This window comes from Camelina sativa, chromosome 18 (genome assembly GCF_000633955.1).
Source record: "Camelina sativa cultivar DH55 chromosome 18, Cs, whole genome shotgun sequence".
Classification (NCBI taxonomy): Eukaryota; Viridiplantae; Streptophyta; class Magnoliopsida; order Brassicales; family Brassicaceae; genus Camelina; species Camelina sativa.
This window is the reverse complement of record NC_025702.1, coordinates 4,569,261-4,593,494: the sequence shown is the minus strand read 5'-3', so window position 1 is coordinate 4,593,494 and position 24,234 is coordinate 4,569,261. Positions and strand designations below refer to the sequence as shown.

The following is a 24,234-nucleotide window of genomic DNA, read 5'->3' as shown; positions in this document are numbered from 1 at the left end:
TTGCATACTTTATAGTGGAGGAAAAGAATAGGAAAGGAGAAAAAGCTTGATATTCCTAGCTTAGCTTTTTCCACCTTTTATCTTATCTCCCTTTTGCTCTCATGAAGAAAATTTGTTTCAGTCATACCTACATTACATGTTATAATTATGTAAAGATAACTCGATAAGTTTACCCCAAAAAGAAGAAGATAATTAGAAAAAAAAAAAAATTTAAATACACTTTTAATGTCTTTGAAATTTATCGACAATAGGAAGCTTGATCGATGAAATTAGAAAAATTAGGAAAGCTTTTTATGTTATATATACATACATATATATATATATATATATATATATATTAGTTGTCAACACGATATATTATATTATTTTCTATCGTGTATGCATTATTTAAGAGAAAATGTATAATATGTACAAGATGTAGTTTTGAAAATAATAATAATGAAAATTCTGATTGTTTTAATGACAATAAGAAGTTACTCACAAGGCTAAAGTTCTATACATGATAATTAAAGTATCCTACTCTCAGTCATAAATCATAGGTCACAACTATGCTATTGTCTCGATAACCTTTACTAAGCTGCTTCTAACCATAATCATCATTTTTTTTTTTTTTCAAAAATCAGCGTCATTTTTATACAATTAATCATGTAATTTTGCTTGTCACCTGTAATATCACACATATTTTTCACCAGACTCAGTAATTTTCGAAGTCACACCAACCTACTTTTACTTAGCAAATATGACAGTTTATGCCTAGGCAGCCAGCAGCTTGGCCAATTTGTGCTTCAATATCCTCAACATCTACAAGAGCATAGGTCAGATTTTGTGTTATCAGCCTTACTGAAACGACCTGACCCATTTTTTTTTAAATAATAAATAATAATAATAAACTATAACTAGTGGTCCTCATACCAACTAGCCACCTAACCACAATCACAACCAACCGCGGAATAACAAATACCAATATCAAATAATAATCAATAACCAGTATCCAAAAACATAACCATTCCAATAACAAACAACAGGAATCAAGGAACCAACAACCTAGCAAGTTCTAAAGACCCAACTCTAGCAACCTAATAATGCCAGACAACATCCAATCGAGTCCCTAGAACATCCTCCTCTTCATTGCCTGGATTCCACGATCACATTTTGCCATTACCTGCAACACAAACACAAATTGAGATGCCTGAGTATTTGATAAACACTCAGTGAGGCAATCCTCTCATCTACTGGGCTATACACACAAGCAATAATATCTCTCATGCCACAAACAACAACAATAAAACAACCCAAGACCATGCACAAGCGACCCATTGGTGTCGATCGACGCTCGCCAAGTACCTGAGTCGTCCTCGCATTGGTGTCGACCGACAGCACTGCCGAGCAGTGATTCCCTTCGAACAGAACCTCCGAATCTCGCCTCCAAACTTCTCCTTTTCGTCCCACACGATCCCAGGAACGAATCCAAGCCTCACGAGTTACGAAAAACTCACAAACAACCAAACAACACACAATATCACAGAAACAGAGATCTTAGCTTAGATAAGCCATGGTCATGCACTCACCTTAGCCAAACAACAAGATCTAAGCCCAAACGACGAAGCTACCACCATAAACAACCTTCCCACCACGTCCCTAGCCTTGGATCCACACTCTCCAGGAAGAAACTATCTCACAGATCAAAGGAAACTCCCAAAAACCTCAAGAACAGGCTATGGAACATTCTTTTCTTCTTTTCTCTCTAAAACTCACAGAAACGGCTAAAGGGACGAAGGAAGTCGAGTTTTTGCTTATAAACTCGAGTTTAGGGCTTTCCCTAAACCAACCACGCATACTGGACGATTAAAATCGAACCAATCAAACCGTCTAAGAACGGTGTCGACCGACACCACAAGTGGTGTCGATCGACACCCTAACCAAAATACCAAAAAAATGGTTTGCGGGTGTTACAATTCTCCTCCACCAACATAGATTCGTCCTCAAATCTCGAACAACCGTCAGTCAAGGACTCCCGTGCTACCGTCTCCACGGCCCGCACTCCTATCTACGAAAGCTCACCTCTAGGCGATAAACTCACGTTCCAGGCGTTATTTGCTCTCGAATTTTGGACTTTCCTTTACTCACAGGCCTAAACCTTGAGTTTTTATTGGCTCCTCATCAGGCCGAAGCCTGAATGCCATAATATTGGCTCCTCATTGGGCCTAAGCCCGCATGCCATAATATATATAAGGAAATCCAATATTAGTCTCTCGGGTTGCCACCCTACATCGCACCCCCGGATCGTCATCCGAAGTCGATATACCAACCACACTCCCAAGCCACAAAGTTTTAAAATATGGCGGTACTAGGAGAACAGAAGTCCCCCAAGAGTCGCGAGCAAACAATTCTGAACACGTCTGAGTCCTATCCCTATCCAGGTTTCCTTCCTGTGGCTCGCGTAAGACAACACAATGTCCTACCAACCACATATCCCCTCACTGGAATAGCTCATGACCACACAAGGATCATCTCACTGTCCCACGTACCGCCACAAAGGCCAAACAAATGTCCTAAACGAGACCGCCACAAAGGCCAAACAAATGTACTAAACATGACTGCCACAAAGCCAAACAAATATCCTAAACAGGACCGCCATAAAGGCCAAACAAATGTCCTAAACAGGACCGCCACCAAGGCCACTCGTCCCGAAGGACCGTCACAAAGACCATCTGTCCCGAAGGATCGTTACAAAGACCATCTATCCTGAAAGACCGTCACAAAGACCATCTATCCCGAAGGACCATCACAAAGATCATCTGTCCCGAATGACCGTCACAAAGACCATCTGTCCCGAAGGACCGTCACAAAGACCATCTGTCCCGAAGGACCGCCTAAAAAGGCACTCTGGCTAAACAGCCCGCCACAAAGGCCGCACAATGGGCTAAACAGCCCGCCACAAAGGCCACACAATTGGCTAAACAGCCCGCCACAAAGGCCACACAATGGCTAAACAGCCCGCCACAAAGGCCACACAATGTCTCAAAAGACCGCCACACACAGGCACAATGACTCAAAAGTCTGCCACGAAGGCATCACTAGCCCCTTCGAGGCTCACAACCACTAAAAATGGACAATTCTAACTCCCATTAAACTTTCCATTTTTAGAAATTTCCACTTTTGGAAACCTTCCCTCAACACCATCATAGTCCCAAAGGACTCTCATAAAAGGAATCTTCTTCTTATGAAGTTCATTGATCCTCCTCCCGAGAACCCTCACTGGACTCGCCTCAAAAATCATGTTAGGCTGAATATACTCAGGAATCATAGCCAACAACTGATCATCCTCACGGAGACACTTTCGCAACATAGACACATGGAAAACCTTATGGAATGCTCGAATAACCTCAGGTAACTCCAGTCTATATGCCACTGTTCCAACCCGCTAATCACTCTGAACGGACCCATATACCTCAGACTCAACTTAGTCTCAGTCAATGACCTGTTCGGACCCCACAACATGGCCATCTTGAGGTACACTCTACCTCCCACCTAAAACTTAAGATCTCTCCTCCTCCTATCGGCATAACTCCTCTGCTGATCCTGAGTTTCCTTCATGTTCAGCTTGAGAACCCGAATCTTCTCTGAGGTCTCCTGAACAAAATCTACTACGTACATGCTCCTCTCCCACACCTGAGTCTAGCATAACGGTGTACGACACAACCTCCCATACAAAGCCTCATAAGGAGCCATGCCAATACTCGCCTGGTAACTGCTGTTGTAAGCAAACTCTACCGAGCTCAAGTGATCTGCCCAATGGCCACCCCAATCCAACACACACATCCTCAACAAATCCTCCGACGTCTGGATCGTCCTCTTTGACTTTCCATCTGTTTGGGGATGATAAGTTGTACTCATATGCACCTTAGTGCCCATCTCTGCCTGGAATGCCCTCCAGAACACCGAAGTGAACTTGGAATCCCTATCAGACACAATGCTCGCTGGCACCCCATGCAACCTGACTATATCCTTCACATACTTCTTAGCCAAGACCATTGCTCCATCAGTCTTCTTAATGGCCAGAAAATGTGTCGACTTAGTCAACTAGTCCACAATGACCCATATAGCATCAAACGTCCTGGACACTGGCAAACCTACCACGAAGTCCATAGTAATCATATCCCACTTCCACTCTGGAATGGGAAGACTCTTCAGCAAACCACCTGGTACCTGATGCTCAGCCTTCACTAGTTGACACACATCGCACCTCGCAACCCAACTAACAACGTCCTTCTTCATCCCGACCCAGTGATAGTACCTCTTGAGATCAAGGTACATCTTAGTCGCTCCTGGATGAATAGAGAACATGCTCGCATGAGCCTCTCTCAGGATCTCCTGCCTCAACTCCTCATCCTTAGGCACACAAATCCGCCCATGCACCAGAATAGTACCACTAGCCGAAACCTGATACTCTGAATCCACATCCTTTGAGGCATTCACCAGTCCCAAATCCTTCTCTTGAGCCAACCGCACTCTGCTCAACAAATCTGCTCTATCAGCTGCAACCAAACGCAACGGCTTCTGAGAAACCGTACACAAGCTCAACGCACTGATCTCCCCTACCAGAGACTCCATATTTTGCTCCTGAGCCGAAGCTGCCCGCTTCCGACTCAAAGCATCTGCAACCAAGTTAGCCTTACCGAGATGATAGGCTATCTCCAGATCATAATCCGCCACCAGCTTGTTCCACCGCCTCTGCCTCAAGTTCAGCTCGGGCTGAGAAAATATATACTCCAGGCTCTTATGATCTGCAAACACCTACACCTTTGCACCATAAAGATAAGATCTCCAAATCTTCAGGGCAAAAACTACAGCACCCATCTCCAATTCATGAGTAGAATAGTTGTCCTCATGCTTCCGCAACTGCCGCGAAGCATAGGCAATTATCTTCCCATGCTGTATCAACACGCATCCCAAACCAACTCTCGATGCATCTGTATACACCACATAGGGTTCTCCCTGCTCAGGCAAAGCTAACACTGGAGCGGTAGTCAACATCTCCTTCAGGCTTGCAAACACTTCCTCACACTCCTGTGACCAGACAAAAGGAACATCCTTCTCTGTCAACTTATTTATAGGACGTGATCTGCTCGCAAACCCCTGCACAAACCTCCTGTAGTAACATGCCAACCCCAGAAAACTCGTGATCTCCGTGGCATTTTGCGGTCTAGGCCAATCCCTGATAGCCTGAATCTTCTCCAGATCTTCAGAAACCCCATCTGTAGACACAATATGACCCAGAAAACACATCTCACGCTGCCAGAAACTACACTTGCTCATCTTAGCAAACAACTTCTGCTCCCGCAGCTTCTTCAGAACTGCCCTCAAATGCACTGCATGCTCTTAAGGACTCTTAGGATAAACCAGGATGTCTTCGATGAAAATGATGACAGACACGTCCAGAAACTCCTGAAACATGTTGTTCATCAATCTCATAAACGCTGCTGGCGCATTTGTCAACCCAAACGGCATTGACACGAACTCTTAAACCCATACCTCGTTCTTTCTACTTGACGCACCGCACCGACGCTCCCCACGGTGAAGTGATAAGAAGTAAGAATCCCCCTTTTCCTTCCTCAGCTCTACTAGACTAATAATCAAGTATGATGACATCAATTCACCAACACCCGGATATCAACACCTCTTGTCCATCCAAGAAGCTCTAGTAACTTGTCTGTTAAGGAACTTCCACAAGATAGCTTATTACAAAATTAGCTTCCCGCTTAGCAATTCTCCACAGCAAATCATCAATACGAGCGTAATAAAATAAACAAGTACCATACGTTCACATATTCTGATTCATCGCATCAAATGCTTTGCAAGCCGCCAACTCAAACCACTTGCCTTGTTTCCCTCAACAAGCTTACCAAAACCTTGAATCTAGCAACCCTGTCCATCTCCAATGAATGTAAACCAAAATCGTCGCAACGATTATATTATCCTGCCATAAAGGCTTCTCGTGAACTTATGTATCTGGCAAACATGCCTTTCCTGGCTCAAACCTGATGCAACTCCCCTTCCCGGGACTCCAGCACCACCAGCCTCACAATCTTGGCGCAACAACCACACATTCATAACCGCTCTGGTCGTAAAACCCTGACCCATTGGTCAACACATCCAAAACCCGAGATTAAACCAACCTCAATCTCTCGAGGTCTACATTAAATCGGTTTGTTTATACTCACGTCCTAGGCATTGCTTGCTCCCAACTCCTCCACCCGTAGGTCGCAACCTTCAAGCCATACCGATCTCACTCTCAGACCAGCGTCTTCGAGTTATACCGTCTCACTCTTGGACCGCAATCCTCAAGATCTTGGTATCAGGGGAAACTACTCATCCCCTCAGGGGAACATAATCCCCTCTGCCACTCTCGGAGCCCCCACCCCCTCAAGCTATCAGTATTTAGGAGAATCACCATCCCCTCAGGAGCAACAATCCTTAACGACTATAAACATCTCCCGACCAAGAGTACCTCCTGTGGTCCGAGTATAACATTGCAATGTTACACCTTTCAACTCAACTTCTCATATCAACCTGCATATGAGCACCTATTTGTCCCTCTAGGCTCGATACCTCTCGAGAAGAATCTCGTACCGGTCATCTACAACTGCTCCATCCTCCTAACAATTTAATGGATAGTCCTAAATATCTGCAGCCCTCGGCTGCACCCCGCCACATGCGGTACAACTAGAGCCTGCACTGGTACCCCTCTCGGTAACCGCTCCCTCAACACGCCAACAGATCCGCCAAGAGATCATCTCAACCCTGGCCTCCACCTGCTGCAACCCAACACTTGGGTTCCCAGCACCCCGGCACGCTTACCGGCTAACCCCCTCTGGTCACTCCTGATATGTTTGCAATCCTACGACGTACCTCCTCGTGCAACTCTGGACCACACACTCGCGTGCCTCGGAAACCCGTCCGACCACGACAACGACAATGCCCACGTCCACGACCAACAACTCAAACACCTTTAACCACTGCACTTCCAAGAACAGAGGCTAACAAGCAATCTTAACATAACACAAAACCACAAAAACATAAACTCACCATGGAATCACATTGTAGGCTGGAAGAGGATGTTCTAGGACTCCATGCCACACAAAATTGACTAACTCACATAATCAATCAAAGCATGCAATCCCAACATCAACAACAGAAACCTAGTGAGCCCAAACCTAGAACCGTAAGGGCTCTGATACCAAACTGAAACGACCTGACCCGTTTTTTTTAAATAATAAATAATAATAATAATAATAATAATAATAAACTATAACTAGTGGTCCCATATCCACTAGTTACCTAACCACAATCACAACCAACCGCGGAATAACAAATACCAATATCCAATAATAATCAATAACCAATATCCAAAAGCATAACCATTCCAATAACAAACAACAGGAATCAAGGAACCAACAACCTAGCAAGTTCTAAAGACCCAACTCTAGCAACCTAACAATGCCAGACAACATCCAATCGAGTCCCTAAAACATCCTCCTCTTCATTGCCTTAATTCCACGATCACACTTTGTCTTTACCTGCACCACAAACACAAATTGAGATGCATGAGTCTTTGATAAACACTCAATGAGACAATCCTCCCATCTAATGGGTTATACACACAAGCAATAAGATCTCTCATGCCACAAACAACAATAATAAAACAAACCAGGACAATGCACAAGCGACCCGACATAATCCGGTTACTGTTAGAAGGGTGTCGACCGACACTGGACATCTGGTGTCGACCGACACCACTTGGGTGTCGACCGACACCTGCTCGACACTCTCGGAACCCTAACGGTGTCGACCGATACCTCCTCATGGAGCCGACCGACGCTCGCTAAGTCCCTGACGTCCTCGCATTGGTGTCGACCGACACCATATTGGTGTCAACGGACACCATTGCCGAGCAGTGATTCCCTTCGAACAGAACCTCCGAATCTCGCCTCCAAACTTCTCCTTCCCACACGATCCCAGGAACGAATCCAAGCCTCAGAAGCTACGAAAAACTCACAAACAACCAATACAAACAACCAAACAATCCACAATATCACAGAAACAGAGATCTTAGCTCAGATAAGCCATGGTCATGCACTCACCTTAGCCAAACAACAAGATCTAAGCCCAAACAACGAAGCTACCACCACAACAACCTTCCCACCACGTCCCTAGCCTTGGATCCACACTCTCCAGGAAGAAACTCTCTCACAGGTCAAAGGAAACTCCCAAAAACCTCAAGAACAGACTATGGAACACTCTTTTCTTCTTTTCTCTCTAAAACTCACAGAAACGGCTAAAGGGACGAAGGAAGTCGAGTTTTCGCTTATAAACTCGAATTTAGAGCTTTCCCTAAACCAAACACGCAAACCGGACGATTAAAATCGAGCCGATCAAACCGTCCGAGAACTGTGTCGATTGACACCCTAACCAAAATACCAAAAAAATGGTTTGCGGGTATTACACTTACCAAGTAAATTAGTTGGTATATTTGGGAAGACTTATATGAGGCTGCTCTATTTGTCAATCGTCCTAATTTTGCCTCAACACCAAGCTTAGGGCATCTCCAACAATGTCTTCATTTTAAATGNCTCTCGGAACCCTAACGGTGTCGACCGATACCTCCTCATGGAGCCGACCGACGCTCGCTAAGTCCCTGACGTCCTCGCATTGGTGTCGACCGACACCATATTGGTGTCAACGGACACCATTGCCGAGCAGTGATTCCCTTCGAACAGAACCTCCGAATCTCGCCTCCAAACTTCTCCTTCCCACACGATCCCAGGAACGAATCCAAGCCTCAGAAGCTACGAAAAACTCACAAACAACCAATACAAACAACCAAACAATCCACAATATCACAGAAACAGAGATCTTAGCTCAGATAAGCCATGGTCATGCACTCACCTTAGCCAAACAACAAGATCTAAGCCCAAACAACGAAGCTACCACCACAACAACCTTCCCACCACGTCCCTAGCCTTGGATCCACACTCTCCAGGAAGAAACTCTCTCACAGGTCAAAGGAAACTCCCAAAAACCTCAAGAACAGACTATGGAACACTCTTTTCTTCTTTTCTCTCTAAAACTCACAGAAACGGCTAAAGGGACGAAGGAAGTCGAGTTTTCGCTTATAAACTCGAATTTAGAGCTTTCCCTAAACCAAACACGCAAACCGGACGATTAAAATCGAGCCGATCAAACCGTCCGAGAACTGTGTCGATTGACACCCTAACCAAAATACCAAAAAAATGGTTTGCGGGTATTACACTTACCAAGTAAATTAGTTGGTATATTTGGGAAGACTTATATGAGGCTGCTCTATTTGTCAATCGTCCTAATTTTGCCTCAACACCAAGCTTAGGGCATCTCCAACAATGTCTTCATTTTAAATGGAGTTCATCTTCAAAATAAAGGTTTGAAGGTGATTTACTCCAATGGTACACCCTCAAATTATAGTCCACAATCTTACTAATAATTTGTTATAATCACAAAACTTTCATAGATAAATATAAAATACACAATGAAAAAATATATCAAACAATATTAATAAAATACAATACCTTCTATGATAAAACAACATATAATATATATATATATCAAAAATATAAAATAAAACTACATGTAAAATATAAAGTTATTTAATATAATTATTTCCATAGATATATTCAAATAATAAATTTATATAGATATATTTCAAATAATAGAATGTATATAGATATAAATCAAACAATTGAATTTATATAGATAGATTTCAAACAATTAAACTTCTTTAGACATATTTGTAAGATAGAAAAGTTATAAAGGCTAAAATGAAATATACATAAAATTTTAAGGGGTTGAATAGTGCACCCTCAAATTTGAAGATTCATTATTCAAACACTTAAAATTAAAGGTTTAAGGGTCTATTGAAACTAAAAACCCTCAAGTTTTGAGGGTTTAAGGGTCTGTTGGAATTGCTTTTATATCTCTTGTCATGACACATAACGAGGCAAATATCAATTAAAAATTGATTGGATATTAAATGTTTGAAGATTTGATGAAAAACTGTAAATGTTTTGTTAGTTATGCAAGTGAGATAAAATTCAGATTAATATATTTGAAGAGGGAAAAATTGAAGTTAGGTTGATATAATAGTTTACGCTCCTTTTTTTTTTAATTCCCAAATAGTTTGAGGAATAAGAGGTTTGTGCTTTAAAATTATATTTAAGAGAAAGGAACATTTTTGATTGTTGAAAAAACAGACGCATATATCCCTGACTTGACCCATTAAAAGAAACATGTAGGGCAACTAGATTTACTGTCCATTTAGGACAAAATATTAGACCAACCACCAAACTTTAGCTTTTGTCTATGACATCGTTTGTATAACCTACTAATAATGTTTGCACAAACTCAGTATATATAGGGCACTTTTAACAGTGGTTATGTTCTAAACACATTCAACTACAATGATCTCATATTATTATTTTGTGTGTTGTGCATTACTTTTACGGCCGAAAAGTATATGTATGATAAGTTTATAACTAGTTCAAAACATGTGAAACTTGTGTAGAAGTGTATAATTTTGAATTCGTATATGATGGCGTAGTGGATCTTACATGTTCGATGTGTCTATTTCCATTGCGAACAAAAATCACTACTTGTGTTCGGCTTTGGCCACTTGGACGACCACAATCTAATCAGTCATCATCATCATCAAACCCAAGTTAAAAATCCTAACAAAACAAAAGGAAACCACCACTCAAATTCTTTTTATCTCAACGTTCAAAACTGTTGGGTTACATAACAAATTCAAGCCCATAAAGAAGCCCATTAGTAAATAAAACGAAAGCCCTAATTTCCAATACACACCACAAAGTTAGTGTTTAAGAGAGAGAGAGGAAAACAAAAAAAAATCGAAGAAGAGAAATGAAATTTACAGATTCTCCGGTGATCGATCTGACGGTGAACGGAACAAAACTCTCAATCCAACAAGACAATGGCTCGATGCACGTCGGTACATCCGTATGGCCATGCTCACTAATCCTCTCCAAATTCGCCGAGCGATGGTCCACACTAGACTCATCATCATCAACAACTCCGAATCCATACGCCGAACTCTTCGATTTCCGCCGTCGTCGCGGCGTCGAGCTAGGAACCGGATGCGGAGTCGCAGTGATGGCTTTTCACCTACTAGGTCTAACGGAGATCGTGCTCACAGACATCGCACCAGTCATGCCGGCGCTAAAACACAATCTGAAACGGAACAAAGCGGCGCTAGGTAAATCTCTTAAAGCCTCTGTTGTTTATTGGAACAATAGAGACCAGATCTCGGCGTTGAATCCGCCGTTCGATCTCGTGATCGCGGCGGATGTTGTGTATATCGAGGAATCTGTAGGGCAGCTAGTGACGGCGATGGAGTTGCTGTTGGCGGATGATGGTGCGGTGTTGTTAGGGTATCAGATTAGGTCGCCGGAAGCTGATAAGCTGTTTTGGGAGATGTGCGACGTCGTTTTTAGGATTGAGAAGGTTCCTCATGAGCATCTTCATCATGAGTATGCTTACGAGGAAACTGATGTTTACATCTTTAGGAAGAAGGTTAAGAAAGTGACTGAAGCTGAATCAGAATCATGAAGCTAGTTTTCGTTTTTCTATGTAATGTTGTGTTGTTTTTGTTACTTGTTACAATGGAATGTAATTTGTTTCTTTGCTATAGAAAGAAAGATATTTGAATTATCTCATATTGTCAATGTAACAACCAAGCACCAATGTTGTTGTTATATGATGAGCGTTGTTGGGGTATTCGAATTGGTTCTAGTTCATGGATCCTATGTTAAAAACTCAATGAGGGGAGTGTGTGTTCTTGAGTGTGGCTTATTCCACATCACTGCGGAGCGGTTGCGGTAAAAACACAAAGTTCACATTACAACATTAGTACCATTACCAAACATGTAAATTGAAAGTTCACGCTTGCCAATGTCATTCATTGACCTTAAAGCATAATGAAATGTCAGTGACCTAAAGCATAATGAAGTAAACGAGCTTGTAAATGGGCTTATGTGGATAATGGGCTTTTAAAAGAACCGAATCAATGGAACCACAAAACACATATGCGGTCGGTTTTATTACCCAAATGGCAGCGTCAGGTCCAAACCCAAACAGAAGCGACAAAACACAAGTCCGAAGAAAGAAAAAAAATATATATTTAAAAACCAAAATTTAATTTTCAAGAGAGAGAGAGAAACAAAGAGAGAGAAATGCGAGCCCTGAATCAAACCCCCTCGATTTTCCCAAAAACCCACCAAAGAAAAAAAAGAAAAAAGAAAAGAAAAGAGCATATCTGACAATTCACCAAACAACTCTCTCCAAAGTCTTAAAAATTAAATTTTTAAAAACCTTTTTTTTTTCATTTCTTTTTCCTCTTCGTCTCTCAATCAATTCACACAATCCAATATCAAATTTCTTTTTAATAATTTTTCAATAAAAATATCCAAAGGAAGAAGAAAAAAAAATTGTGATTATGATAGAAACGAATAGTCAGAAAAGAAGCACTGTTGTTGGTGTTGGTGTTGTTCGTTCTTTAGTAGTTGCTGTTCTTCTTCGTGATTTCTTATTAGTATTATTTCTTTTAATATTAAAAGTGTTCTCTTCGTTGTTTTTATTAATGATCTTGTCGATATTGCTAATGTTTAATGTTTTTGATTTTATTTGTGTGAAAATTCCCAATCACATTCGCATTAGAGAGAGAGAGAAAGTTTTTTTTTTTTTTTTTTCCCTTTTCTTTTTTGGTGGACAGATTTTTATTCTTCTTTACTTCTTCTCCTCTTTTTCGTCAAACCAAAATAATCAAATCCTTTCCCCAACCCCAACCCTTTGTGGTTCTTCTTCCTCTTCAGATATGTTCTTCTCTGAGCAAAACCCACAAATCTTTCTTTAGTTTCCTCCTCAAAGTCTCAACCTTTTTTTGATCTGTGTCTCTGTTTCTCACTACCAATATTAAGTAAGTTTTTTTGTAGTCAATTTCATGTTTTTTTTAGAGTGGTTGTTGATTCTAGGGTTTCTAATTTTGGGATTTTGGGGATTTGTTTGTTTTTTTGCAGGAAATGGAAGGTGGGTCTGATGAAGCAACTGTGAAGAATACTAAAACAACACCTGAAGAAGGTGGTGAGAGTAAGTCTAAACGGAAAATGAAAACTGCTGCTCAGCTTGAAGTTCTTGAAACCACTTATGCAGGTTGCTTTCTTGTTTCTCATTCTTCTTTAAAAAGTTTCTTAATTTTTATTTTTATTTTATTTTAAAGTGAGTGTTTAATTTTGTGTTGGTCAGCTGAGCCTTATCCTTCGGAAGCTATAAGAGCGGATCTTTCAGTGAAACTGAATCTTTCAGACAGGCAGTTACAGATGTGGTTTTGTCACCGCCGTCTTAAAGACCGGAAATCTACTACTACTACGCCTAGCAGCAAACGTCAGCGTAAGGAGTTGATAACAACACCAATGGCTGTTGAATCCCCTAAACCAGCCGTCAATGCCGCTGATTTGGTGGCGGGAAATGAGTTTGATTCTAGGAGAGCCGCTCGAGTTAGTGGTGGTAGTGGTAGTGGTGTTGTGACTGTTGTTAGGCGGTTTAATGAACCCTCTTCTGCTGAGGTTAGAGCTGTTGGCTATATGGAGGCTCAACTTGGAGAGCGTTTGAGAGATAACGGACCCATTCTTGGAATGGAGTTTGATCCTTTACCCCCTGGTGCATTTGGCATGCCTATTGGTATACACTACATTCCGCTTCTTGGAATTGATACAAATGTTGTTTCAGTTAGCTATTCACTTATTAACCGAAATGAAAATGTATACTTTTTTTTGGTGTGGAACAGAGATGCCAAGCCATCGTAAAGCGAGTAGGCAAGCTTTTGAGACCAGCTTATATGTTCGATCCGATGTCAAACCCAATAAAGTTAGTTTTGTTTCGTGATTTGTTGTTACTAGTTACTACTCAAGTCTTTTTCTCCTTTGTTCTCAGTAATTTGTCATCTTCTCTTTATAGGATGTGAGGCCCATTCGTGAATATCAGTTCCTTCCTGACCTGCCATCTTCAAGGACTGATCATTCCGAAAGAGTTTCTCCGTCACATCATTATGGAGTTCCACTTGATGCTTCGGTTATGAGGGGTTCAGTGGTGTCTGCTGGACATAGGGATGACTATAAAATTTCACCTCAGATACCAAATTTGAATCTTGCAACTCGTCAAGGGAAGCCAGGGCATGTCTATTCGCCTAACTTGCCAGAATATGACTCACCGTATCAGAAAAGCTACATGGATACTCCTGCACAAAGAAACTTAAATGATCACCCGATTCATGAGGATCCTTTTGTGAAATCAGAGAGAGAAGTTGGTAATGAGGATGAAGATGATGATGCTTTGCAATTAGAGAGAAAACGCAAGGTTTGTAAAAAAGGCTTTCTCTGTGAATTTTTTGCTCTGTAAATAAAGCTGGTCATCGTCATCATCATTTTTTATCTTCCTGATATATTCACTGTAGAATGAAGAAGCAAGAATATCTCGGGAACTTGAGGCGCATGAGAAGAGAATCCGAAGAGAACTTGAGAAACAAGATATGCTGAGGCGAAAGGTCTTTGTTTTGATTTAAGCTAAGCACATACTTTAGTAACAGTAATTTGTTGTTTGTTTTCATTGTGTGTGTTGATTATGCAGAGAGAAGAGCAATTAAGGAAAGAAATGGAGAGGCAAGATCGTGAAAGACGGAAAGAGGAAGAACGTCTTTTACGTGAAAGGCAGAGAGAGGAAGAGAGGTTTATGAAAGAGCAGATGCGAGAGTTGCAGCGAAGAGAGAAGTTCTTGAAGAAAGAAACAATGAGGGTAATGTGAAATATGCGCTACCTTTAAGTTTCTTGAGAACTCGGTTGAAATATTTTTTCCTCATGCACCCTCGTGTTATGAATTAGGCTGAGAAAATGCGACAAAAAGAAGAGATGCGTAGAGAAAAAGAGGTTGCAAGGCTTAAAGCTGCTAACGAGAGGGCCATTGCTCGTAAGATTGCAAAGGAATCTATGGAACTTATTGAAGATGAACGCTTAGAACTCATGGAGGTTGCTGCGTTAACCAAAGGATTGCCTTCAATGCTCGCTCTTGACTTTGAAACTCTACAAAATCTTGATGAATATAGAGGTGAATCATTAACTCTTTCTATCTTAACTGTCATTTATCTTTTTCTGATTCTTTTTAGCTAGTTTTGAGAATTGCAGCTTACATTCATCTCATGGATTATATTCTTTCAGACAAGCAGGTGCTATTTCCCCCATCATCTGTAAAATTGAAAAAGCCCTTTACAGTCAAGCCATGGAATGGTTCTGATGAGAATGTTGCGAATCTTCTAATGGTGACTTTTTCCCATTTAACTTGTCCTTAACTTTTTCATGCATTGATTTCAACAGAAGTAACAAACTTGACTATATACATTGAGACGATTTCTGACTTTAGTTTAGTCACTCTCTTAACTTGTTTTTTAAATTTGGTTGAAATCGTTTAGGTGTGGAGATTCTTAATCACTTTCGCGGATGTTTTTGGTCTTTGGCCATTTACCCTAGACGAGTTTGCTCAGGCATTCCATGACTATGTAAGTGTTTCTCTCTATCTCTCTTAAGTCAGATACGGTTAGATCTAAACAGGATTGCTTATCTAAACTTTTCCTTGTTGGTCGTGTAGGATCCACGGCTAATGGGAGAGATACACATTGTTCTCTTGAAGACCATTATCAAAGATATCGAGGGTGTTACAAGAACGCTTTTAACCGGTGTTGGAGCAAACCAGAATACTGCTTCTAATCCTGGAGGGGGTCATCCTCATGTCGTGGAGGGTGTAAGTTTACGCCATTTTAGTACTTCTTTCAATTCTAATGTAGACATTTCTCCTATTCCTCCTAATGTAAAGTATGATGAATTTTTTTGGGATTAGGCATATGCGTGGGGTTTTGATATACGCAGCTGGAGACGAAACTTGAATGTTTTTACATGGCCTGAAATTTTGAGGCAACTTGCTCTCTCTGCCGGGTTAGGACCACAACTGAAAAAAAGGAACATTAAGACTGTATCTGTTCATGATGAGAATGAGGTGTGTAATTTAAAGTATCCCGTTAATTTTGGGTTTTCTACTATATTGTGATTTCTGTTTCTCTTCAAGTGCAGGCCAACGACTCTGAGAATGTGATTTTCAACCTAAGGAAAGGAGTAGCAGCTGAGAATGCTTTTGCTAAGATGCAAGAAAGAGGACTTTCTAATCCGAAACGTTCACGGCATCGTTTGACTCCAGGCACTGTTAAATTTGCTGCATTTCATGTTCTATCTCTCGAAGGTGAAAAAGGTTTGACCATTCTTGATGTTGCAGAGAAGATTCAGGTAAAGATGGTCTAAAGATTGTTTCTCTTGATTTTATTATTTAACTCCCGTTGTGTTTCATTCTCGTTTTCTTTCTTATTGATCATAGAAATCAGGATTGAGGGATCTAACGACGAGTAGGACACCTGAAGCCTCGGTTGCTGCTGCGTTGTCACGGGATACAAAACTCTTTGAGAGGGTAGCTCCTTCTACGTACTGTGTTCGTGCTTCCTATAGAAAGGAAGCAGGTGGTGCTGAGACTATACTTGCTGAAGCGAGAGAGAGAATACGTGCATTCAAGAGCGGCATTACTGATGTGGAAGATGTTGATGACGCTGATAGAGATGAAGACTCTGAAAGCGATGTCGGAGATGACCCAGAGATGGATTTGAACCCTAAAAAGGAAGATCCTGATGCTCTGGATATAGAAAACTCAGTCAAAGTTGAATCAGTGTTGGAAAATGGGAAGACCAAAGCAGGACTGCCTCTTACTCCCTCTCTCCCTGAGGATATTAAAGATGAGAAAAGAGATGACATTTTAGTTGATCAATCTCTAGAGGATGCGGTAGCAAACGATGCAGACAGTGCTTGTTTTGACGAGAGCAAACTTGGGGAACAGTGGGTTCAAGGACTCGTAGAAGGAGATTACTCGAATCTCAGCAGCGAGGAACGTTTAAATGCACTTGTTGCTCTGATTGGTATTGCCATCGAAGGAAACACAATACGAGTCGCCCTCGAGGTATTTATTTTCTTATCTTGAAAAATAGTCGTGAGCTTGCATTTATCTTTACTCTTTTACCATAATTAGATTCTTTGTGTTGCGTGAAGGAACGGTTGGAAGTTGCGAGTGCGTTAAAGAAACAGATGTGGGGTGAAGTGCAACTTGACAAGCGCTGGAAAGAAGAGTCTTTGCTTCGAGCGAATTACCTTTCATACCCAACAGCAAAGCCGGGGCTTAATAGCTCAACCCCTGCTTCTGGAAATCAAGAAAATTCATCAGCAGATGTGACTCCAATCTCCTCACAGGACCCGTTGGGTCTACCACAGATGGATGTGAATAACGTGATCGCAGGACCAAGCTTACAGTTGCAAGACAATGTATCTGGAATGGAGAATTTGCAGTATCAGCAGCAAGGGGGCTACACAGCGGACCGTGAAAGGCTGCGTGCACAGTTAAAAGCGTATGTTGGGTATAAAGCCGAAGAGCTATATGTATATAGGTCGCTTCCGTTAGGTCAAGATCGAAGACGTAATCGCTATTGGCGGTTTTCAGCTTCTGCCTCTCGAAATGATCCTGGTTGTGGTAGAATATTTGTGGAACTTCAGGATGGCCGATGGAGGCTCATTGATTCCGAAGAGGACTTTGATTACTTGGTAAAGTCACTAGACGTTCGCGGTGTAAGAGAATCACATTTACACTTTATGTTGCTGAAGATCGAAGCATCTTTCAAGGAAGCAGTGAGGAAGAATGTGGAAGCAAATCCCGGGTTGTGTTCTGTATCTTCTAGCTTGGATTTTGATACTGCAGAGATCTCGACGACGTTTAAGATCGAGCTAGGGGATAGTAACGCCATTGAGAGATGCAGTGTATTGCAACGGTTCCAGAGTTTTGAAAAGTGGATGTGGGATAATATGCTGCATCCGGGTGCCTTATCTGCATTTAAGTACGGTGCCAAGCAAAGCAGTCCGCTTTTTCGCATATGCAGAACTTGTGCGGAACTACACTTAGTCGAGGATATTTGCTGTCCTAGTTGTGGACAAATGCGTGCTAGTCCGGATGTTGGTGAGTTGTGTTTTGCTGACCAAGTGGCTCAACTCGGTGATTATTCGAGAGGAGGAGATACTGGCTTTATCTTGCGTAGCTCGATCTCGTCTCCTCTTAGAATAAGACTACTCAAGATTCAGTTAGCACTTGTCGAAGTGAGTTTTTCTAGAGTTTTCCTTACTTATTACATAACTTACTAACGTATCCAAGGCCAAATCGGTTTTAGGGCTAATGGGTATTGCAATTCTTCTTGGCCATGATGGACAGGCTTCTCTTCCACCCGAAGGACTTGAAGCGTTTTGGACAGAGAATCATAGGAAATCTTGGGGTCTGAAGTTGTTGTCATCAAGTTCCCCCGAAGAACTTAATCAGGTTCGTATTTCCAAACTGGTGCAATGATTCATAGTAATCTTGTGGACAATTCTGATTCTGTGAAAACTGCTTCTTTCAGGTTCTCACAACGTTAGAGGTTGCACTAAAGAGAGATTTCCTGTCTTCAAACTTTGAAACAACTTCTGAACTCTTGGGTTTACCAGAAGAAGCTCTCGCCAGCGATTCAACTTGCGTGGTTAATGTACTACCGTGGATACCGAAGACAACGGGAGGTGTAGCTTTGAGACTCTTTGAATTTGACAGTGCGATTGTGTACACACCTGATCAAAACAACGATCCCCTAAAAGACAAAGAATCCGAAGATCTCGTGGTAAGTATATAACAACAACGAATGCTGATATTTTCGTTATTCACACACTGAAAGTTTTCTTGTTTTACAAGGGATTGGAGACAAATCTTCTGAGAAACGTTCCAGAAAAGGACGTGATGGAGACTCCGGTGCAAGGTGGTTACACGCAAGAAGATAACTGGATAGATCCTGGTGTAGGTGGTGTGTCGAGCTCTGGGAGAGGAGGTCGACCAGCACGAGGACGTGGCCGGCCTCGTTCCCGTGGCAGTGGTGGAAATGGCAAGAAACCGGCAGTTTCAGTTTCTTCTAGTAGACCGCCACGAGGTGCAGCAAACACAAATGGAGAAACTATGTTGAGACCGAGAGCTCAACCACGGAGTAAAAAGAATGGACGGCGTAGCAGCACCAAAGGCCGGAAGAGACCGACGAAAGGAACGCTAGGTATATCTAATGAAGTAGTAGGAGGACGTCTGGCTAAGGAAGTTGCTGTAACCGCCAGAACCACTCTTCCTGATAACGAAGACGATTGGATCGAGACGCCTGAACTGCAGGATGATGACGGGGAAGCTAGCAGCTCAGGGAGATCGTTTCAGTATAAAGACTATGATGATGATGAGGTCATGGCTCCGATGGATGATTTTGATGACGCCGGTGAATCAAGTAAATTAGTAGGTAGGGGTGAGTTTAGCTTACATAGTGATGTTGAATACGAAGAAGAAGAAGAAGACGAAGAAGAAGAGGAAGAAGAAGACATGAACACGAAAATGGACGTAAATTACATAAACGATGATTCATTTGGTAGAAGAGAGCAGCCGGAGATTAGCAACGATGCAGCTCGGAAAAGGTTTATGTTCGATGATCCTGATCTAACATCTTCATCGTCTTCTGATTATCGTTAACTGATTATTAGACAGAAACTACGAAGCTTTCTTTTTTCTCTTTGTATTCTTCTTTTAGTTTAACAGTTTCGTTAACCCTTTTTTTTTAAAGGTAACGTCAATGTGACCCTTTTGTCTCATTTGCATTACAAGTTTATAACTAGGTTCTGGTCCGGTTTAGCTCTGGTTAATCTAATTCTATTCGATTCAGTACCAAAATAAACCATAAACCTTATCTCATGCAACGCATGTTTCTAGAACTTGGTGTGTATTACAGTAGTAGTACTATCAAAACAGGAACCGTGAAATCTAGCTATTATTGTTGTGATTGTAAATTTGTGACGTTGTAACATTATTGTTGCCTTGTTGGTGTTGTACATGTTGTGTTGTAAAGTAGAGGAAAGAATAAAAGAATCAAAGAGTTTGGGATCTGTAAAGAGTGACATAGAGTGGGACTGAGAACGACGTTGTGCATATGTCTCTCTACGAGCTTACAGACAAAGAACTGCTCGCCTCTCATGGCACATATGAAAGACAAAACTATCTTCTCCACATATCACACCATTTCCTGATTTTTTTATAATAGAAAAATATCATCTCAATCATGTAAATGGAAAACTAGTATTTTAATCATTACATTTTCAAGAAAAAGTTTCATAACTTTTCAAGAAATTTCGAATATATCACTTTTTTTTTTTTTATTCTTTGTTTTACAAGTTTAAGATGGTGTCTTATATGTAAATTTACGACTTCTTTTGTAAACACTGAAAGACAAATTTCATAAACTTTCCTTTTTGTATTATACTCTCTTTGTTTCAAAATATAAGATGTTTAACTAAAGCACGCAGATTAAGAAGTCTTTACTTTTAACAAGTTCAACCAATCAAAATCAATACTGCATAATATAAAATACTAAACTAATCTAAAAGTTGCATAGAAACCTGAAAACATCATATATTGTGAAACAAAAAACTTCTCTAAAATATCTTATATTTTGAAACGGAGGGAGTATAATTTTTAAACGGTAGCTTATGAGTACACTTGTTTGCCAAAGAAAATTTGTATGTGTTCAGTGTGCTTAGTTTCTTTATTTTATTTGTTGAGCTGAAATGAATTAAGTATTTTTCTTATATGATCGGAAAATTATTTAAAACAAAATTTGAAAGTAAATGTTAAGTAGTTGACATTTTAGTAAATTATTTATTAGGAATTAGAAATACAAATAAAAATTTTAAATATTATGATTATCAAAACTCAAAACTAAAAACTCAAAAGTAGCTTTAAATTTAAGTTATCCAATTTTGTTTTGATACTCTCGAAAGTAATTGTTGATATCAAATTATTCTTTAACAAAAACAAAAAAAAATCATCTAAAATATACTAACATAGTAAATCAGTATTTCAAATTATATAGATTCATGAATATTAGTAATATATAGTAGTACTACACATATGCACTGATAGTTCAAGTGAGGAATTTGCCTGGTAGGCTGGTACAATGGATTTGGAATGGTTATAAAATCGAGACTGATGGCCTAATAAAAGAAACTATAATCGGAAATGGACAATATATATAAGAGTGATTTTACCTGACATGTTTCACTACGTATTTGGTATTCAAATGTCCTAATTTGTTGAACAAATCCAGCATATTACATAAAAGTTCTCTCCGAAATAAACACCATATTGTGCATGTCCTAATGCCTTTTAAAGTGCCCGTCCACTATCCTCTAGTAGTACATCTAAGAAAAGACTTTCTTTACCATCGATTTTATATATTGAAGGATGAACATAACAAAGTTTACGTAGTTAAGATTTAATCGGAAGCTGTTAGGAATTATGGATTCTCATTTCATCTTCAAGAACATGGATTAAATCAAGAAACAAAAAATATATATATGTAAAATTTATAGCAGTTAAACTATCAATTTGAGAGATACGTCTACTTTTTGTCGTTGTAGATTTAACTAAGATCAAAATTCGAGAGTTAACAGTTCTCTTTATCGTTATACCGTTCTCTTTCTTTGTGATAATGATAAGAGATAAGTATGAAAATAAATATGTCTAATGAAAACTCTATGGTAAACAAACATAAGACTAAAATATATGATATTCTTCATATTTTATGTGTTTTGACCTAGTGACCATTTTTGTTTACACAAAAAAAAAAAAATCTTTAATTTTTCTTACTTCAAAGCTAATGACCATTCAAAATTCTCTCATTAAAACTCGACACTGAAATTTGTCTCTACAACTAAAAAACAACATAATACTATATAAAAAATGTCACTCAATTAGTGTTTTATATAGGAGAGAAGAGAATTTATATTTTACAAACCATTGTAAATAACTTTAAGAAAATAGAGGGTAGAAAAATGTTGGAAAATGGTGAAGAAAAAAAATTAGTGAAAAAATCTGTAAGGTTCAGAGTTATCTTTCCAATTTCGAATAACACAAGTACGACGATTTCTACATTTCTGTCGAATGTCATTTAATTAAGAAAATGATATTCAAACATTATTGATAGAAGTAGGACCTAAATGCCAAAAATGTTACAATTCATGTCCCTCACAATTATGCGTCAGCTTAATTTGATTTGATGGGCAATTAAAACGCATTGAATTATTTGTACTTCATAATTCTCATCATTATGACATAAATGTGTCGTAAGAATAATTACATACCATTACTAGTTAATTGGTTTTCTATAATTTCTATTATGTTTGCGGGTCAAAAAAAAAATTTCTTACTTAAAAAAGCAATGGTTTGTAAATTGATTAAAGACCTGTTTTAATTAGATAAAACACTATCCAAATTGATTAAACATTTGAAGAATGTTACGTGCAGAACAATTTTGATGGCACATTTTTTTTTTTGGGAAAGGTTTATATTATAGTATAAACCTTTTTGAAAAACATTTGATGCTACATGTTTTGAACTAAAGTATTCCAAATTTGTGGATTATCTCTTGTTAATCTATAGTGTTTTTTTTTTTTTGTTGTCGGCCAACGTTTCTTACCATTTAAATAAAGAGGTACATAGTTTTTCAAGATTAACTAAACCAAGAGATAATCATAGGAGAGTTTACAATTCTAGTTTTTTTTGTTAATGCATCAGCAGATACATTTGATGTCCTATTGATAAAAGTAAAATGATGAAGACTGGTGGACAATTCAAGTATGTCATCCAGATGGCCTTGAATTTCTGCAAACTCATCCGGTGGCTTGCCTTGCTCTTTAGCTTTCTGAAGGTATGTATAAATGGTCTTCGAATCTCCACAGAATACTATTGGTTTGTAGTCCAAACGTTTGACATGGATGAGCGCTTCTTTGATCGCAATAGCTTCTGCTTCAAGAGATGTATTGGTGGGCTCAATTGATGAGGATACTTTGAGAATACATTTGCCCTGGGCATTATGTAGTTCCCATCCTATCCCAGCTCTGCTTTGATTATTTAACCATGATCCATCTGTATAACAATAGAATATGTTAGTTTGGTTCAAAGCAGCTCTATTGGTGACCATATTAGTCTTCTCCTGCTGTTCATGCTTATTGCCATGAATCAACGATCCATTGTTCGCCTCCTTCCATAAACTAAAATCCGTGAGAGCTTTGCGTCTGATATCAGGAATGGACCATCTTTTGCTATTGTAAATAAGGTCATTGCGGGCTTTCCAAATCCACCAACCAATGAACGGGAAAATGTACTCCTTTGGAGAGGCTATGTTTTTCCTTGAAATGAGAAGCTGAAATATTTTAGCAAGAGACTTGTGAGAGTCTAACTGACCTGCATTAATAGGCACAAGAGAAAGCTCCCAAACTTCTCTTGATATTCTGCAGTGGAAAAGGAGGTGAATGATGGTCTCTTGTGCTTCTCCACAAAAGTGACATTCTCGTGGAATATTGATATTCCTTAATGCCAATGTCTCAGCAACCAGAAGAGCATTATGAAGGACTCTCCACCAGAAGTGCTTGATTTTTGGTGGGACAAACAAAGACCACAATGATTTCCAAAGTGTACTTGCGGTTAGGATAGACTCTTCATCCACTTTGGTGAGTTGATGGTAGCCTGATTTTACTGAATACTGACCATTTTTTGTAAATGTCCATATAGGCATGTCAGGTACCTTGACGAAACGTGGTCTGATTCTCCGGATGTGACTAATATCTTGTGGATGCACTAATTCGCGAAGTTTCTCCTCACTCCACTGGTTTGTACTTGGTGTAAGAAGATCCACCACCTTAAGCGAGTTGGGATTTGTCTGATTCGAATTCGCTCTCCTAACTGGTCGAGGAGGGTTATCAATCCACGGATCTTGCCATATTCTTACAGTATTACCATCTCCTATTCTCCATTTGAGGCCTTGTTTAACTAGTTGTATACTTTGGTATATGCTCCTCCAGGCATGACTAGGTCGATGTCCCAACTTTGCATCCGTCAACACCGATTGTGAGAAGTATTTAGCTTGGAGGACTCTTGCAAGAAGGGATTGAGGCTCTT

At 39.9% G+C, this 24,234-nt stretch overlaps 2 protein-coding genes across 2 annotated transcripts; both read left to right on the top strand.

The window, feature by feature from the left end:
* LOC104760526 (protein N-lysine methyltransferase METTL21A-like) lies at positions 10,909-11,765 on the top strand. The gene has a single exon (XM_010483469.2). It carries the CDS (start codon positions 10,954-10,956, stop codon positions 11,656-11,658), a length of 705 nt encoding a protein of 234 aa, XP_010481771.1. The 5' UTR covers positions 10,909-10,953; the 3' UTR covers positions 11,659-11,765.
* LOC104760525 (homeobox-DDT domain protein RLT2-like) lies at positions 12,289-19,917 on the top strand. Its single transcript, XM_010483468.2, has 18 exons — positions 12,289-13,024; positions 13,125-13,257; positions 13,351-13,785; positions 13,892-13,971; positions 14,062-14,460; positions 14,558-14,647; positions 14,731-14,895; positions 14,982-15,204; positions 15,315-15,415; positions 15,566-15,652; positions 15,742-15,894; positions 15,991-16,146; positions 16,221-16,430; positions 16,519-17,148; positions 17,238-18,329; positions 18,442-18,546; positions 18,626-18,877; positions 18,949-19,917. Exons 2-18 carry the CDS (start codon positions 13,128-13,130, stop codon positions 19,753-19,755), a joined length of 5,115 nt encoding a protein of 1,704 aa, XP_010481770.1. The 5' UTR covers positions 12,289-13,024; positions 13,125-13,127; the 3' UTR covers positions 19,756-19,917.